A 16,584-nucleotide genomic window follows, 5' to 3' on the forward strand; every position below is an offset into this window, starting at 1 on the left:
TGAAGTATGAAATAAGCTTGCATAATGTGAACTGATCAGCTTGACCTTTTAATACAAGTGTAAATTGAATGGATTAATGACAGTGCTCCTGACAATCCTAATCAATATCTAAAAACAATGAATACAGTGAGGTTTTATTTTAAGCGATATAGCACAGCGTATAGTTTACGTCACTGTCAGAGTGAAGGACAGAGTTCATGTTCGGCTGTGTAAACTGGGTGTATTAAATTGTACCGTGTCAACAGAAGCAGACCTGAGAGCCAGCAGTTTCCAGCCAACAACCGTCTGTTATGTAATTTTAGTATCAATTTCACTTCCGGCACAGCAGGAGGCGCTACACAGCTGCCACGTGATGTCACCAGAGAAAATGAAACATGGCGGAGCAAAGGTGACGGTTTGTGAAAGTTGGCGATAACTGCGAGAACAAATTTTGACCCTTCTTGTCTTTGTCGCAGGTGTTTGAACCTTTAGGTGAGCCGCAGCGGTATGCTTATACCTTAATAGGTTCCGCACATGAACTGGGAGGCTGTAGTTGAGTTTGTTCGTCTGCAGTGGTCTTACCGAACCGGGCATTAGCTGTTAGCCGCGTTAGCAGCTAAACCAGCGCCTGCTTTTGTTTTTGTCGGGGCCCGGGGATTGTGTGCTAGAGGGAGGGCTGACATTTTTAAAGCCTTTTGGCTTTTTTTTTTTACACTTCGCCTTATTTTTCAAAGACCATATCCCCACACTGGACTGTGCAGCTGATCTATTTTTAAATAGACTTTAGGTTTTCGTATTGCACTGCGGTTGAGGCGTGCTGGCAGTGCTCTCCGCTAAGGCCAACCACACAACAAAGCCATACGTGTTACACAGCTAACACACAACAGACTGTGTCTGCTTGCCCAGGAACTATGGATCCAAAACGCGCACACGACAAACCTCAAACGAGCGGCGGCGGTGGCGGCAGCAGCGAGGACTCCAGCTGCGGGAGCCCCGCGTCCCCCTCGAGCAGCCCCGCACAGCCATCGAGCAAACCCCTGATGCCTGGGGGCAACGTGTTCGCTAACGACGGCAGCTTCATGGAGCTGTTCAAGAAGAAGATGGAAGATGAGAGGAGGAAAAAGGAGATGCAGCAAACAGGTGGAGATGCCAGAGCCACCGAGCAAGGACAGACACCAGTGGAAAAGAAGGCCCCACCCGTGACGAGCTTTGTAAGGGGTTTAGCAGTTGTAAGATGAGAGAGCAGTAGTTCCACTCACAGCCAAAGTGAAGCACTATGCACTGATACAGCAGGCTTACTGGCACCATAGTTAGTACTCTGATGGCTGACATGTCATTTTTATGAGTGTTTCATACATATGCCGGTGATTGTATTATCCCTGAGATATTTCAGTAAAATCACCCACAGTGATGGTGTAAAACAAACAATAGCTTAGTAAAGTGTAGGGATGATCCTCACTGATGGTTTCGCTGGTGGCGCGAGACAAGTGTAGACCTTCTGCTCTGGTGTAGTCTCCTTCATTGGCAGTCCACGTGCAAGAGCTCGTATAACGGTTTCAGTCTTCTATCCCCTAACCCAGGTGGGGAAGCGCCGAGGCGGTGTGTTCCTAAAGACCGGCATTGTTGCGAAGAAGCAGAAACAAGACACAGAAGTAAGTGGGATGGAAGGTGGCAATATTGATTGTGTTGTTCCCACAGGTGATAACCTCTGCCTCCTCCCCTGCAGGCTGAGCCAGGCAAGAGCGATGCTTGGTCTAAGTACATGGCTGAGGTGAAAAAGTACAAAGCCCACCAGTGTGGCGACGACGACAAAACCAGGCCTCTGGTCAAGTAGGCTCCAGGAGGTGGAAATGAAGTGCTTTGCTGGTGGGGGGCAACTACCTGGGACAACCTCAACGAGGGCCTGCCAATCCTCGCCTCCTGTACTATCAGTTCGAGTTGCCCTTCATTTTTACATCATTCACAAACTGCTTAGATTTACCCACCCCCTTTTTTTGTTTTTTTTTAATTGTTTTTGTCTTGCTTGTTACTTGTTGGACTCTGTTCATTTGAGTTGATGTCAAAAAATATTTCAGACACTTGAACATTTATTATTGAGGACCTTTTACATTTTTCATGTCTGGTTTATTTGGGGTTTCATTAAGGACTAAGTTGATTTAATAGCTAAATCAAGGGTTCAATTAAATCTACACTGCCTATAATTGTGTCATGTTGTGTTTCGACATTCTCATAAATACCACTGTAAAGGCATCTGAGGAGCAGAGACTGTATGTAAAAGATGGCTGTTGTTTGCAGGTCTGAAAAGAGAAGGCAATGTTGAAATGTTTTAAGCCTGCATTCTTTCTTGACTCTGCTTACAAAATCAGGTCTGATTGTATTTGCTTGTTAAGGATCCAGGGACACAGTTTCTGGGCTCTTGCCTTTTTACCATGTTGTAGTATTTTGCCATATTATTAGCCATAATCATGTAGCAAGTGTTTAAACAGAGTTTGATAAAAGTCCTGTGTTCCAGACACTCCTGTGCTGAGTAAGACTGCAGAACACAAGGCTTAAGATCAGGCCTTTTTTTAAAATTCTATTCTTTTATTAGATAATCCAAATTGTGTAGCAATATACGAATGGCTAGCCTTGTAATTTCAATTGGGTGGGGTTATCTCAGGCATTGTTTTGACTGAAGTTTGTTTTTGGTATCATCTTTTTGCTAAATGACCTTTGTCTTTGCCACAATATGTACTTTCATCCAACATGTTCTCTCTACTAATTGTATCTCAATTGGACCAATTTCCCTAACCCTTCCAGACATCACTATTTACTTTTTTCTTTATGCCCAAAATTACAGATGTGTTATATTTTATTTTTAAGATAACTCCAGTCACTGCACAGTATATAATTTGTTTCCTAGCCATCTCACATTCAAACCTAATCTGTGGATGTCTGGACATTAAACCTGGGAGAGACGCCACATTAATCATTCTATTGGAGGCAATAAAAATAGCTAATGATGCTAACAGAGAGTTAGATCTGGGAAAACGAAATCAATTCTAATGATGTCTGCAAACACTTCGAATAGTGTATGGGCTCACTCTCTACTTCAGTCATACAGGATAAAACATGTTTATTTCACAAAGGATGGTCCCCATTAAAGCCAGAGCAGTGGATAAAGTAGGTACGCTGACTCTGCACAAGTCTGCATTGTCTTCAGCTTCCAGTCAGATCCACCTCTCATTTGTCACAGCTGAACACCAAGATAGTAATGGCCAAAAATGCTGTTTTATGTCCAGCTTTTATATACAGTCTATGGTCCAGGGGTCAACATGATATAGAAGCTTCAGCTTCATTTGACTTTCATAATGCAGCTTGAATGATTCATTTGAAGAGAAAGATTTTAATTAAAAGTCAGTTTGAGTTCTATACAGGAACAAATTTATCCAGGAATTCAAGTACAATTAAAACATGTACAGCTCTCTCTTTTAAAAAAAAAAAAAAAAGCTCAAATTCAACAATTTGTTTACATTTCTTACAGGTATCAGTGATAATTACATTATGATAAAAACAGCACCAAGTAGACACACTGACCATGCATCAGAAAGGGAGCCATACAAAAGGCACACAGTCCCAGCAAGCACACACACACACCTCAATCAACTATAAATCCCATTCATTCATTCCTCCCTGTCCACAGTGATATAGGTCTATTGTGTAAACATTGGCAAACTGCATTTGCCATTTTATTTAACAGCTCAAAGATTTAAAAGTTGTCATTGTTTTAAAAAGGTTATTTTTAACTGGTAGTTGTGGATAGTTGAGCTGATCTTAAAAGCAAAAGTCTGTAATTCAGACCCCTGTTATGTGCGGTCTGTGCGTCCCGGCTGTCCCAACGTTTCCTCGTTTAATTGGACTGCATCAGCTGGGTCCGCTGGATCATAGAGTCTTCCTCTTAGCATCACCTCCCTGGCTTTGACTGACATCTAGACGGGAACAGCACAGTGTTTGAAATCTCAACAAAAACATTACAAAGAGGGAAGGGGGAAAAAATTGTTTTTTTTAAAGTAAGGCATGCTGCCACCAACAGATGAGAACAGGACCGGACAGAAAATAAATAAATAAAAAGAGGAGGAGGGGGGGACAACCTGAGACAGAGAACATCAGACACTTGAAAGGAAAAGCAGAAGAGCAAAGGAGCAGGCTTTTGAGGTGGAGGGAGCGAGGGTCAGATTTTACCTGAGAAAGCGAGCTGCAAGTGAGGAGGCAGAGCAACCTGAGACCCTGACTGGAGGCTCTTATACAGATCTGAGGAGACAGGACAGGGCGACAAGAAACAAAGAGGGAGAAGATGGGAGGAACAAGTACCAACGGAACGGGGAGGTCAGAGGAGAGACGTGTGAGAGGAAGGAGCAGGAGGAGAAAGGAGGGGATAAAGGCAGAAGTGTGAGGCCAAATGTGAGATAGGAGAGGAAGCATGATGTAATACAGAATTGATGGGGGAGCAAACAAAAATGCAATGTCTTACATTAATTACAAAGCTTACATTTAGACACAAAACATGGTGATAAATGAGAACGCACTACAACACAAAAAAAGCCCTACACAGGAAACACCCACACAAAAGCAGACACACACCCCAACAGCCTCACACATACACAGTGCTTTCATGATGTCATATTGTAAAGAAAGCAATGCTCTTAGTTAAATCTGCAGCTGCCATCAATGTCAGAGTTGCACCTGGTGCATAATCTAAGCCCCCCCCCCAGTACAATGAGCGCTTGTGACCTGTGTGCATCACTCACTCTGGGTCAGGGTGGAGAACGGTGGGTTGCTACTGGCTGCAGAGCTGCTGGGTGCCGTGTTGGAGCCTGCTGCACCCAGCGAAGGCAGGTTTAACAGTGAAGGGAACTGGAAGGGCAGGGACACAGGCACCAGCCCCCCCAGCATCCCAAAACCGAGCGGAAGAGACGAGGCTGAGCTGAGCAGATTGCTGCTTCCTGCCGCGGAGACCTGAGCAAAAAAACAGGTTAGGAGTGTTTAACAACAGGAAGAAAGTGGTTTCATTCAACAGATTCAGGGTTGAAAAATCCACCTGTGTACATGTGCTGCAGACAGTGTATCCGCACAGTATTCACAGAGCTTCACTTGGTCCACATTGTCTCATGTTACAGCCTTATTCCAAAATGATTAAATCATTTTTTCACCTTAAAATTCTTCACATAATGACAAGTGAAAAAATGCTGGTAGTAGCCAGTGGTACCCCTCAGCCTGCTGGTAGATACATATGGTATCAATTTCAAAATCCTACCTCGCCTTGTTCTCAAGTTATTGCGTTCACAAGCTTGTCAGGAAAACTTGACCTCTGACCTTTAGGTCGAGGTCACTGAGACTTTAGTAGAAACATCTGTCGTATCCATTTGAAAATCCTAAGTGACATTCACAAGATTTTCAGAAAACTTGACCTTTAGGTCGAAGCCACTTAAGATTCTTTTAGCAGATACACCTATGGTATCGATTTGAAATTCCTGCATCGCTTCGTTCTCATGAATTCCTCTGAGACAGGATTACATCGAGGCACAGATCTGGGGAAGGGTACAGATAAAATGTCTACAGCATTGAAGGTCTCAATGAGCACAGTGGCCTACATCATCTGTAAATGGAATCTGAGGAATCGGGGTAGAAGGACCTTAGTCAGTAATGCGACCAAGAACCCAATGGTCACTCTGACTGAGCTCTAGCATTGCTCTGTGGCAGAAGAAGAAACTTCCAGAAGGACAACCATTTCTGCATCATTACAACAATCAACTGAATCAGTTAAAGGCACATGATGTTTGCCAAAAGCCAGTTAAAGAGTCTCAGACCACGAGGAACAAAATTCTCTGGTCTCATGAAACAAAGATTTAACACTTTGGTCTGAAGCATCATGTCTGGAGGAAACCACGCACTCAGCCAAAATAACAAAGAGGGGTTTCAAGATCACTCTGTGTGTTCTTGAGTGGCCCAAACTTGAACATGACTGAACATCTCTGGATCTGAAGATGAGCGTCGCTGCACAGCTATTTAATCTGAAGACACTTGAGAGGTTCTGCAAAGAAGGATAATAAGAAACTGCCCCACAATAGGTGTGCCAAGCTTGCAGCGTCATTCTCAAAAAGACTTGAGGCTATAATTGCTGCTTGTCATTATGCTGTACTGTATGCAGAGGTAAAATATGAAACTAATCCATTTTCGAATAAGGCATGTGAAGCACTGTGAACACTTTCCAGATGTACATCCTACATGTTTCCTTATCTAGCCATACTGGCACTACAAACCTGTGGCAGCTGAGAAGAGACGGATGACATTGGGACAGATGTGACTGGCTTGGCGCCCTGAGGTGTCCCGCCCCCAGACCTCTGGCGCTGACCTTGATTGGCAGAGGCTGTCGTGGGGGAGGCACTGGATCCTGAATGCTTGCTTATGGATGAGGTGTTAATAAGGCTGGTGTTGGTGCTGCTGTTGCTGTTGGGGGTCTTCTGGCTGCCTGGAGGAGTGTAACTGCCTTGCCCCGGCTTGTTCACTCCTCCTTGGGCACCTGAGAACGGCGGGCGGAAACCTGCTGGGCTTTTGTTAGGGTACTGGTGTAGGGACGGGGTTGCCTGAGACCTGGGACTTTGAGAAATGGAAGCTGAGGATGAGGTGGCAACGGTGACGATGGGGTTGGGTGTGCGGGGAGTGAGTTTGACGATGGGTGGGATGCTGCTGTGGGTGGACTTGGTGAGAGTGGCGTGCATAGGGGTGATGAAGTTAGACTGTGGTTGTGGCTGTGCTTGTACGCTGGGGAGTGTTTGCGAGAGGGAGGAGGATTTACTCTGGGGAGTCTGGGGCAGGTGAGGTGTCTGAAATGTTTTCTGGACCGTGACTGAGGGCGATGAGAGGGTGTGTAGCCGAGGTGATGTGATGATCAGAGTGTCAACACTGTTGACTTTGTTATTATTGCTGCCTTTGAGGAGCCCAGAAGGGGCAGTGGAGACCCCGGTCTTTGATCCTGGTGCCACTAGTGGAGACGCAGTGGGCGGTGGACGTGGTTTAGGTGGAGACACTGAGGCAGGCATGTTGGCTTTAGTCACACCCACACTCAAAGGTCTCTGCGTGTTTAAAAGTAAATGTCTGTGCGCCTGCGCAGTGCCCTTAACAACCCCCATGCCATCCACCCTGACCAAGGGCAGAGGAGAGGACGTGACGGAGGGAGACCGAGACAAAGAGGTGGAGGATGACGAAGAGGTAGAGATGTAGTGAGGTGCTTTGGAGCTATTGGGAGTGCTGACAGAGTTCTTTTTCTGCTGCAGGATGACCGGTGAGGTGTGGAGGCCGGAGGGGGTGGTGACAGTCTTGGGTTTATCTGGGGACGGGGGGCTGTCCCCCTGGGCCAGGCCCTTAGCTGCATTGCCAAGGATGGCCAAGGCCTGAGAGATGGAGTCCAGAGAGGGAGCCTCATCGAGGGAATCGAGACATATGGGCTCAGACGGTGACTGAGTCGGACGCGTGGCGACCTGGGCAGCAGGGGAGGGAGTGGCACCTGCTGAGGGTGTGGTGTGACGAACCCACACAGCCTCCTGGAAAATACAGAGGACACAAATATACTTTTAGCGACATTTAAGAGCACCGCCATGTTTCTTCAAGTTAATCTGAAATCATCATTCATATACTAGGAGTAGCAGGTGAAACACAACAACAGTATCACAATATTCTGCATGGCGATACTGTATCAATACACAAACCCAAATATTGATATTTTATCAAACACATTAAAATACAAGAGGGCTCATTTCACGCATCATGAGATAACGTTAGCCGAGCACCGTGAGAGAACTTTAACCTTATTGACAAAGTTTCACTTTGAAGAGATCATTTGCATAACTTGTGTTTTTCACAATTTACTGTCCAGAGTTTCTGCTCCAACTTCCAGCTGCTGTACAGTTTCTAATGAGAACACATTTAGAATCTAAACCTTTAAAAAACAAAAACAAAAGAAGAAGAGGTGTCAAACATAATGGCCAGAGCTGACCCAGCAAAGATTCAAATCTGGTGCACTTGACACAGCAGGGCATGCCGACATTTAACTATATTTGAATAAGTTTTACAGTTTTTCCTGTTGATAAAAACCTCCCCCATGGCTATTCATGCTACACCAAAGTAATTAGGAATAGCAGGACAGTCTGGGTAGTGCACTACCAGAACCCTTTTTGTAATTTTACATTTATTTCATACAAATTAGGTCCAAAGAGTCGTGCCGACAGATTTCTTTGGTTTCCCATAGCTGCATTTCTTTATGATGTAGAAAAACTAAGAAGTATGGTTGAAACTATGCTTCTTTTTCTCATTTTAAGTTATCTCAGAGAGTTATATTAGTCACTAAAGTTCTTTACACTGACAAAAAGGAGTGTTTCACTGGTCCAGCCCACTTTAGATCAAAGTGGGCAAGTGTAAAATGTGTAGCAGTCATCCCTTCTATATCAAGAGCCCTTCCATTACAAAGTCACTCTGCTGACAGATGGATTGCAGATTAACTTGAAAGTTCAACTAACCTTTGGCTTGGCTTTGGGAACAGGGAGCATCTTCTTCTTTGCTCTGGAACAAAATAAAATTGAATGAGTTATTAGAACAAATCAGTGATGAGAAAATAGGTTAATAGTAAGGTGAAAAACGTACGTGTAGCCAGTGAGATGACCGTGAGCCATGATGCTTTCTTTGAACAGCATCCTGCAGATGGGGAAATACAGAAATATGAACACAACAAGCACTAATATTAGGGAATTACTTCTTCATTACCATTCTATTTAAGCCATGATTGAAAACATACGAGAAAGATAGCCGCTATTATAATCACTGGACAACCACAGAAATCGCATTAGCTGCTGTCACACACCTGGCCTGCATCCACCCCTTAGGCCAGAGGGGTTTGACTTCAGTCTCCATGAAGGCTTTGAGGTAGTCTTCCAGAGACAGCGTGTTCTTGCCTTCACGCTCGTAGCAGGTTAGCTTCACCCGCACCAAGTTACACAGCAGTGACCTGGAAGGCAAACAGCATTAAGTTGACCTCTGATCTTGAGGTTGAGGTCGCTGAGATTCTAACTCGTCTGAGATTATTAGTAAATACACCTATACTATGAATTTGAAATTCCTACGTTGCTTAGTTCTCAAGTTAACATATTCACAAACCTTGAAGTCCACATCACCCACCCACCTGGCAAGGTGACGACATTACAATATACCATAAAAGGCTGATGGGTAAAAACTGGGGAGGATCTTTTAAAATGAAAAGCCACATCATGTTCATTTTACAGCAATTTTTGTTAAAATTAAATAAAAGATTTTTTCCATGTACTGCAATGTATTCACACACCCAGCACTGAGTGTGTGATGTTCGAAGCACTACAAAGTGTCACACTTGATGACTGCCTGCAGCTTTCCCTCTCCAGTAGCTTCCAGAAACACTGGGCTGGACCTGGCTGAATAAACACCTCGCATGATCGACAAACATGGCTTCTCATATGCAAACTGTGCAGATCCAACTACCAGATGTGTCTTGATATATGATCAATGATGGCTGTTTTTTGTGTCCTAGAGTTTCCAGAGGCGTGGGATCACAGCAGATGCTCTCGATATGGATAAAGCGCCCTAGATCTCAGCTTTATGCCACTCAGAGCTACCAGAATGCACTGAACTGCTGAATAAAGAAAACAAGTAGAGTGGAAAGGATGGATCCTGTGAGCACAGAGAGGAAACTGACCTGAGTCTGTCATCCCACACAAACTTCTTCCGAGGCCCTATCACCCTCTTCCCCGGCTTCTCCTCATCGTCATCCTCCGAGCCATTTTTCTCTCCCTCCTCAGACTGCTGCCTGCGAGCAAAGAAACAAACATTTTAGATTAAGGAAAAAAGGTATGTGAGCTCAGAGTAAGAGCCCAGAGCGAGTCCTTACTTTGCAACTTTGGCAATGCAGTCCATGTTGTATCGAGCGATCTGCTCTGGCATCACACTGCACACCGCCAACTTCAGCTTCAGCAGGGGCGTTCGTAGTCGGTCATCCTGGACAACGAGAGAAATCAACACTCATAAGGACAATACAGAAATGAATAATGGACACACAGACACAAAAACAACAGCTTTTGCACAAATGCAGCAGTTGCCTCATAACAGGTTTAGCCCATTTTTTGCGACTGTTGTCAGTCCTGCGTGAACACCCAAGCGGGGGATAAGTGTGGGTTTGCACTGCCTACACAGACCCGCAGTTCACCCACAGCTATCCATTGTGGGTGCATATGGGCATGTTTGCTGAGTGTGCTGAGGAGAGCATCATAGCAACACAGATGCTAAATGTACTGCTGTGGAGATCAACAGCAAAACACATTCTGGCCAACAAAAAACAAGTCAGGGCCTTAAGCTGCTGTCGGTCTGCTCTTTGTGAATGAACTGAAGCGGCTCTCTTATAAAAAGTTTTAGATGGGACCACCGTGTTAGCATCTAGCAGGGTTAATGTCACTAACGTAAGGTAAGGTAATGTAATGCTTTAATCGCATGCATACAGGTCAGAGCTCTGGGCAGAATGTTATTCTGAGGGACATCCATGAACTGAGGAAAACCTAAGAGCTGATTTAGAACAAAATGAGTAGTACTGGGTGTGTTACTCTGCGTTTGGGCTTCAGTAGAGTTAAACTCACTTAGCTTTTTGCTCCATTTGCTGCTGTTGCATTTTGATACAGCCAAATTCACACTAAATCTGTCTTTGTGAATGAATGATTAAGCAGTTGTCAACACTGGGGAGGAAAAACTCCCTTTTAACAGGAAGACACCTTAGGCAGAACCAGTCACTCATAGAAGTGTTTTCCTGAAAGAAGAACGTGCAGCAGCTGTTCCAGTCTGACTTAAAGCCACAGACACTGAGACTGGTAGAAATGGTGCTCATAGCATCTTCACTAAGTGGAAGGACATGGGACCTTTAAGTGATGTCAAATGCAAATCGTAGACCTCTTGGGATCCCATTTTACCAAAACTCATTCTAACAGTAAGAACACTTGCTGCCACACACCTGTATGTTGAGGCTGAGCTTCTTCAGTCGTTTGAGCAGAGCATCTTTATTGCAGGGCACAAAGGCCTCCAGGTGAGAGTAGACAGCTGAACGCACCTCTGTGGGCTGCTCCTGAACCTGCAGCTCGATGCTGACACACACAGAAACAAACACAAATTTACATTTAATTGATTTTATACAAATTAATCCGCACTAATTCAAAATGAAGGAATGTACTCACTCCAGTAGGATGTTATTCATGTCCAGTGTGAAGAATTTCTTTCTGCCCTCTTCATCAAACAGACGGGACGCCTGTGACAAACAGACATCGCAGCAGTGAATAGGACTGGTTATGTAGGCAGTCTACTTCACATTTAATTTACACTCTTACTAACAATTATTTAATAAAAAAAATAAATATGAGCTGGTAGAAGGCTCATACCGCCCTCAGGTCTTCAATGCGTTTCGCGAGTGGGTCTGGAAGTCCGCAGGGCAGAGGAGGAGGGGTAATCACACTGCTCTGCACCGCCCGGCTACCTCCCATTTTGTGTCCCATCCCAAAGGAGCCGTTCTCCCCCTGAGCCGGGCTGGAAGGCTGAGGCGAGTCCAGCATCCCAAAGTCCAGGTCACCCATCATGTCCTGCAGTAAGTCGTTGTTGGCCGAGCCGAGCAGCGACATCACAGCAGGGTCTGCGGAAAGGTCGGCCATGTTGCACTCGTTGCTGCCAGCGGCCTTGGGATGGGTGTTCAGGAGCGCACTGTTGGTGTTCGGCACTTTGGGGCTAGGTCGCGGCAGACCGGCGGCGGCCATGTTCTTCTTGCGCATCTCCTCCTTTTCCCTGGTGAAGCGTCGCAGCATGTTGGCCAGGTGCAGGGAATCCTTCATCAGCTTCTTCCTCTTCTTCTTTTCTGGCCGGTTTAAAGCTAAAACGCTGCCGAGACCAAAGAAGCACAGAGAATAAAGACGTTTAAGGCACAGCGTTGGGATAAGGTCTGTGGTTACAGCAGTGTTTCACTGACATCACTGGACAACAAATTCTTACTAACCGTTTAGTATATTGTAATTAAAGTGGCATAAAACGGAACTAGCCTCCTACCCTCCTTTCAGCCAATAACAGACCAGAACACACAAGTACTACAAAGAAGTTTAGGCCAAGTACTGCTTATGCCTTCTGGGGAAAAACTAGTGGTAAAATAAATTATATAGAGGACTTTCACCTCAGAAATTAAAGTTCAAGTCCCATGTAAAAGCCAAAAAGTAGTGTTGAACTATTTTTAAATAAATGAATAATGTAGATATTCCTTTATTTGTCTGATGGGACGGGCACAACGAGGAGCAATGCTTATTCTTAAACGAACACCTCATGTTAATTTATCTAAGGAACGAATTAGCTACTTACTGAAATAACTATAATACAGGATTACAGGTCAAAACCTCACCCAGACTTTGGTACTTTGTTTTTTCGGGGTTTCTTTTCCTCCAAAATTCCACCATCTTGCTTTTTCCGTCGCTTTTTAATCACTCGCTCTTCACCGTCTTTCATCTTCTGCAGATAAGACACAAAAGGTGAAAAAAGGCACAGAATAATACAAGGAGCAAAGCAACAGCTTTTCTTTTTAACTATTTGTTCATATACAGAGTGCACAGAGAACCAAGCACCTACCTTGAAATGATTATCGTTTCCAGCCGCGTTTTCTCCCTCAGAGTCAGACGCAGCTCTGAACTGCAGAGTGCCCGTGTTGATGTAAAAGCCTCCATGTTTAGTGGTGAGAGAGGCCGGTACCAGCTCATCATACTGAGGACGGGGTAGAATTACAATTAACTGCTTGTTTTCTTATGATGCAACAGTCTTCTTCCCACGGTCAGTCTTCCAAACGACTACACATAATAATACTAAACTTTACTAATATTATTCTCAGTATTAAAGCTTATATATTTATTTGTTTAATGTTTTCCCTCTTATCCAGTTTCTTTTATTCTTCTGTTTCTACTGCAGATCAAAAGCATCCACTGACAAAAGGAAATGAAGCAAAGCAAAGAACCATGACTTTATATTAAAGTTACTGTAATTTCTCATTATTATTTTAATACAACATGAATGTTTATCATCTTTTTACTACACTTATTTTTTACTTTCATTACAAATAAGGTCGTTACTTATTTTAATCTTTGGCAAAGAGACCTGAAACGTAACCTATTCTGATGAACGCCAATAAAGAAGATTAATTTTTTTAAAAGAATAAACTCACAGCTTCTGAATTGTCAATGAAGGGATCGGTTTCATCGTAGCCGTAGCCGATGTCAATGAGATCCTGCATTCTGTCCTTTTTCTTCTTCTTCGAGCTGCCGCCCTGCAAATGGACAGTAAACACAAAGATCACAAAATATTTAAAAATACAACAGAAACACGCAACAATAATCACCCACACAGATTCAGCTGTAACCACAATATGGACAGCAGAACCAGCGCTTCAGTACAGGGAGGCAGGGGCGCTGCTTGTCCCGCTGTGGTACTGGGGGTACAGGAAGCACCAAACATGGATCACAATAAACATGAGACTTTTACTTTTGAAAAGGACACTTCATCATCCAGAGGACCCTGTGGGGGCCTTTATGGCTGAAAGAAAAGTCATGCTCAATCATCCAGGTAAGTAAATCTCCAAAAGTTGATTCTGTCTCAGACTGAAGAAGTCACTTGGATGAGTGACGAAACGTTTCTCCCACTGAAAACGCTGCGTCCAGACGAACAGAATCAACTTTTAGAGGTTGAAAGAAAAGGTTTGCAGCTCTTAACCAGTTCGAATCATGTAAGCTAAAAGAGTTGTCATGCCAAGCAAAACTAGGAATACATTAACTGGGAAAAAAATATTTACTTAATTTAAAAATGATATGCATGCTCAAACACAAAAACCAACACGTGTGTGTAAGTAAAAGCCTGTTTAACCTCGTCTTAACTGCAGAAGTCACCTGGAGCAAGAAATTAAATTAATAATGTTTTTTTTAACTCAAGATTATTTATTAGATTTCTAAATTGTCTGTTAGTTTTAAAAGAAAACTGTATACAGAACAAAATCCTACCAGTCACAAAATTTAGAAATTATTTTTAAATTAATTTAACAGAAAAGATACAATCAAACACAACAGCACACATATCAGTGACTCTTCAACAACAAGACATCAGAATGTTTCTATTCTACATTGTTACCATTTTGTAGAACTGCCACTGAACCATCGACCTGTGTGAGTTTTAGTCACCTTTTGATTGGCCGGTCAGTCAGTGGAAGAAAAACTGATCTAAAACTAGGTATGGTAAAATAATAATAACAACAATAATGATGATAATAATAGATTACTAAAATAAAAACAAAAATTAGACTAATCAAAAACAATATTGTGCAATTGAAATCGTTTCTACGTTTAGAAAGTTCAGTCTGATTATTTATTGAAACTTAGGATTTCTATGACAGTAAATCAACCGCTGACATAAAGCAGTCTCACTGTGCCCTCTATTAAATAATGATGTGAAGGAGAAAAAAAAAAAAAAAAACATCTCTCATGCAAATAAAAACTAAAACTGAAAGTAAACTTTTCAAACAATAAAAACTAAAAGTAAACGAGCAAATTCTCTCTCTCTTAGAACCAATTCAGAAATGCTAAATTATGATAACTCAAACTCCAGAGAAGGTCTCTCAGTCACATTATCATTCAACTCCACTGACCCCTGCGGTTATTAGATAGCAGGCAGCCAAACAGAAGGAAGGGAAATCCAGGACAAACATTTTGCTACCATTCAACAACTTCAACTTGAAACCTAGCATTCAAATAGCTAGAATTTCCCTAACATGACTCTGACGTTAGTCTCGTTTCTGGCTGTTGTGAAATATTCAGAATCGCCACTAATTTGCATGTTGTTATGGAGCCTGCTTCATTCCCGTGCTTGTAAAAGCCAATATTAGAAAAGACTTGTTATCAAGTGATAACATAGCTTTAACACTGTTTCTCAACCCTGGAACTAAGCCTACATTTTTGAAGCTTCCAAAAATTAGATTTTTAAACCATGAAGGGTTGAATAATTCCTCAAACGCCTGACTAGCAGTCAGGCAGGAAACGCTAACATTCTTCACGTTTTACTCTAGGGTCTTTACCTTACAACATAAAGCGACTTTGGACGACTGTTGTCCTCAACTGGTGTTATGCAAACAGGCCCGAGTTTACTTTGCTACTTACATATTTGCTTTCAAATTTTCTGGCAAGCTCTTCTACCTCCCGCCTCTCCTTCTCATCATCTGCAAAAGGGTCACTGGGGTCCAGCGGAGGAGTGAGTCCTTTGGGTACAGCAGAACCCACGGGCTTTACCTGAGGAACACCAGGATAGCAACTTGAATCGTAAATACGTAAGGCTGACAACAACATCAACGTCATAATCGCACCTGGCAATACATGCAACCTGCATAAAAAATAAAAATAAATGAAAAAGTAGGGAGGTTCTCACTACAGCAACTCTTTGTCTTGTGTGGATTAAGTAGGACACCTCTATATCGGTCATAACATAAGATGTAGACATAGGAGTAACAAGATAGGATGGTAATAATAAGAGGGTCCAGTGTCCCTGACACTTAAAATACTTCAGCCTGCATTCAGACTGCGTTTTTAAACTGCACTGCTTCAAACTCTCCAAAATCTATCTAAAGGTCATAATAAATAAATACATAAGGAGCATGAACATCACGTATTTATGGGCTCAGTGTGATCTACTTTATTTGCAAATCCTGTCAGACAAAAGTTCAGCAGCCACAACAACAACAAAACAACAAGTGCAACATGCACGCGGGTTCACCACCACCGGAGTTGTGCCCGGTTAGCCCCCCCGCTAACACCACCGTGTCTGCCTCTGCTCTCCTAACCTGAGAAAGAGATGAGTGGACCAGCTCGCCGTAGTTGAACTCGGAGGACCCTCGCTCATTCGGCTCGCTCAGCGTGAGGCTGAGGCGGACGGTGGGCTTCTTCTCCTCCCTCTGCGCGTCGCTACCTTTCTCGTTGCCGAACAGACCTCCGCCACCCCCTGACCCGACCGCACTCCCACCTCCATCTTTCCCAAAAGTGATGTCGACGGCCTCATCTTCGCGGCGGCGTTTCTTGCTGGTCTCCGGGGTCGGCGGCGGGGTGGTGTTGAGGGTGGAAATGGTGACGAACGGCACTTTCCTCGGCTCTGCCATTTGACGCTCTCCTTCCGACGTCCGGGCACACAAAACCTGGAGCGCCACGCTCCTCTCAGCCGCCAGTGGCAGGGGAGCTAAACTGGAGATGGTCGACAAGTAAGAGCTAGCTAGTTGCTCAGCTAGTTAGCTTCCTCGGAATGAGTGCTGCGGGCAACACAATGACTTTTATCGCTCCTCGGCCCGTTTTAATCCATACAGTATTATCCCTGGAACAGCCCCCGTCGCCTACGAGTGACTTAAACTGCAGGAAATCGCAGTTTTGACAGCTTCCATGAAATTGGTGGTTAGCTACCGCAAGGAGGATTCTGAAGTAGCCATCTTGATCATTATTATCATTATTCAGAGGCTGG

General features: G+C 43.8%; 2 protein-coding genes across 4 annotated transcripts; one reads left to right on the forward strand and one right to left on the reverse strand.

Moving 5' to 3' along the window:
* Positions 1-336: 336 nt before the first annotated feature.
* On the forward strand, positions 337-2,993 carry trir (telomerase RNA component interacting RNase). The gene is made up of 3 exons (XM_082531689.1): positions 337-1,190; positions 1,560-1,631; positions 1,706-2,993. Exons 1-3 carry the CDS (start codon positions 891-893, stop codon positions 1,811-1,813), a joined length of 480 nt encoding a protein of 159 aa, XP_082387815.1. The 5' UTR covers positions 337-890; the 3' UTR covers positions 1,814-2,993.
* A 97-nt stretch (positions 2,994-3,090) lies between these two features.
* Positions 3,091-16,578, reverse strand: ubn2b (ubinuclein 2b). Of its 3 annotated transcripts, none has more exons than XM_082531674.1 (17): positions 15,920-16,578; positions 15,243-15,371; positions 13,265-13,366; positions 12,679-12,810; positions 12,455-12,558; positions 11,457-11,946; positions 11,256-11,326; positions 11,036-11,165; positions 9,929-10,035; positions 9,737-9,847; positions 8,873-9,016; positions 8,656-8,706; positions 8,532-8,574; positions 6,279-7,559; positions 4,767-4,974; positions 4,201-4,269; positions 3,091-3,947 (listed from the first exon to the last, which is right to left on the reverse strand). In XM_082531674.1, the coding sequence occupies exons 1-17, from the start codon at positions 16,229-16,231 to the stop codon at positions 3,901-3,903; spliced, it is 3,531 nt and encodes a 1,176-aa protein (XP_082387800.1). In that variant the 5' UTR covers positions 16,232-16,578; the 3' UTR covers positions 3,091-3,900. The 3 variants fall into 3 exon arrangements, with proteins under 3 accessions (XP_082387800.1, XP_082387799.1, XP_082387801.1); XM_082531673.1 differs by having other exon boundaries at positions 12,455-12,561; positions 15,920-16,577; XM_082531675.1 differs by lacking the exon at positions 4,201-4,269 and having other exon boundaries at positions 12,455-12,561; positions 15,920-16,576.
* Positions 16,579-16,584: the final 6 nt, after the last annotated feature.

This window comes from Aulonocara stuartgranti (assembly GCF_965226115.1).
Source record: "Aulonocara stuartgranti genome assembly, chromosome: 4".
Classification (NCBI taxonomy): Eukaryota; Metazoa; Chordata; class Actinopteri; order Cichliformes; family Cichlidae; genus Aulonocara; species Aulonocara stuartgranti.

Excerpts from the sequence above, each read along its gene's own strand:
- ubn2b (XM_082531673.1), bottom strand. The coding sequence starts at position 16,231 with ATGGCAGAGCCGAGGAAAGTGCCGTTCGTCACCATTTCCACCCTCAAC. Across the intron at positions 13,367-15,242 it reads GAAAATTTGAAAGCAAATAT|GGCGGCAGCTCGAAGAAGAA; the intron begins GTAAGTAGCAAA and ends GTCCATTTGCAG. Across the intron at positions 9,017-9,736 it reads GTGTGGGATGACAGACTCAG|GTCACTGCTGTGTAACTTGG; the intron begins GTCAGTTTCCTC and ends TTTGCCTTCCAG.
- trir (XM_082531689.1), top strand. The coding sequence starts at position 891 with ATGGATCCAAAACGCGCACACGACAAACCTCAAACGAGCGGCGGCGGT. Across the intron at positions 1,191-1,559 it reads CCCCACCCGTGACGAGCTTT|GTGGGGAAGCGCCGAGGCGG; the intron begins GTAAGGGGTTTA and ends CCCCTAACCCAG. Across the intron at positions 1,632-1,705 it reads AGCAGAAACAAGACACAGAA|GCTGAGCCAGGCAAGAGCGA; the intron begins GTAAGTGGGATG and ends CCTCCCCTGCAG.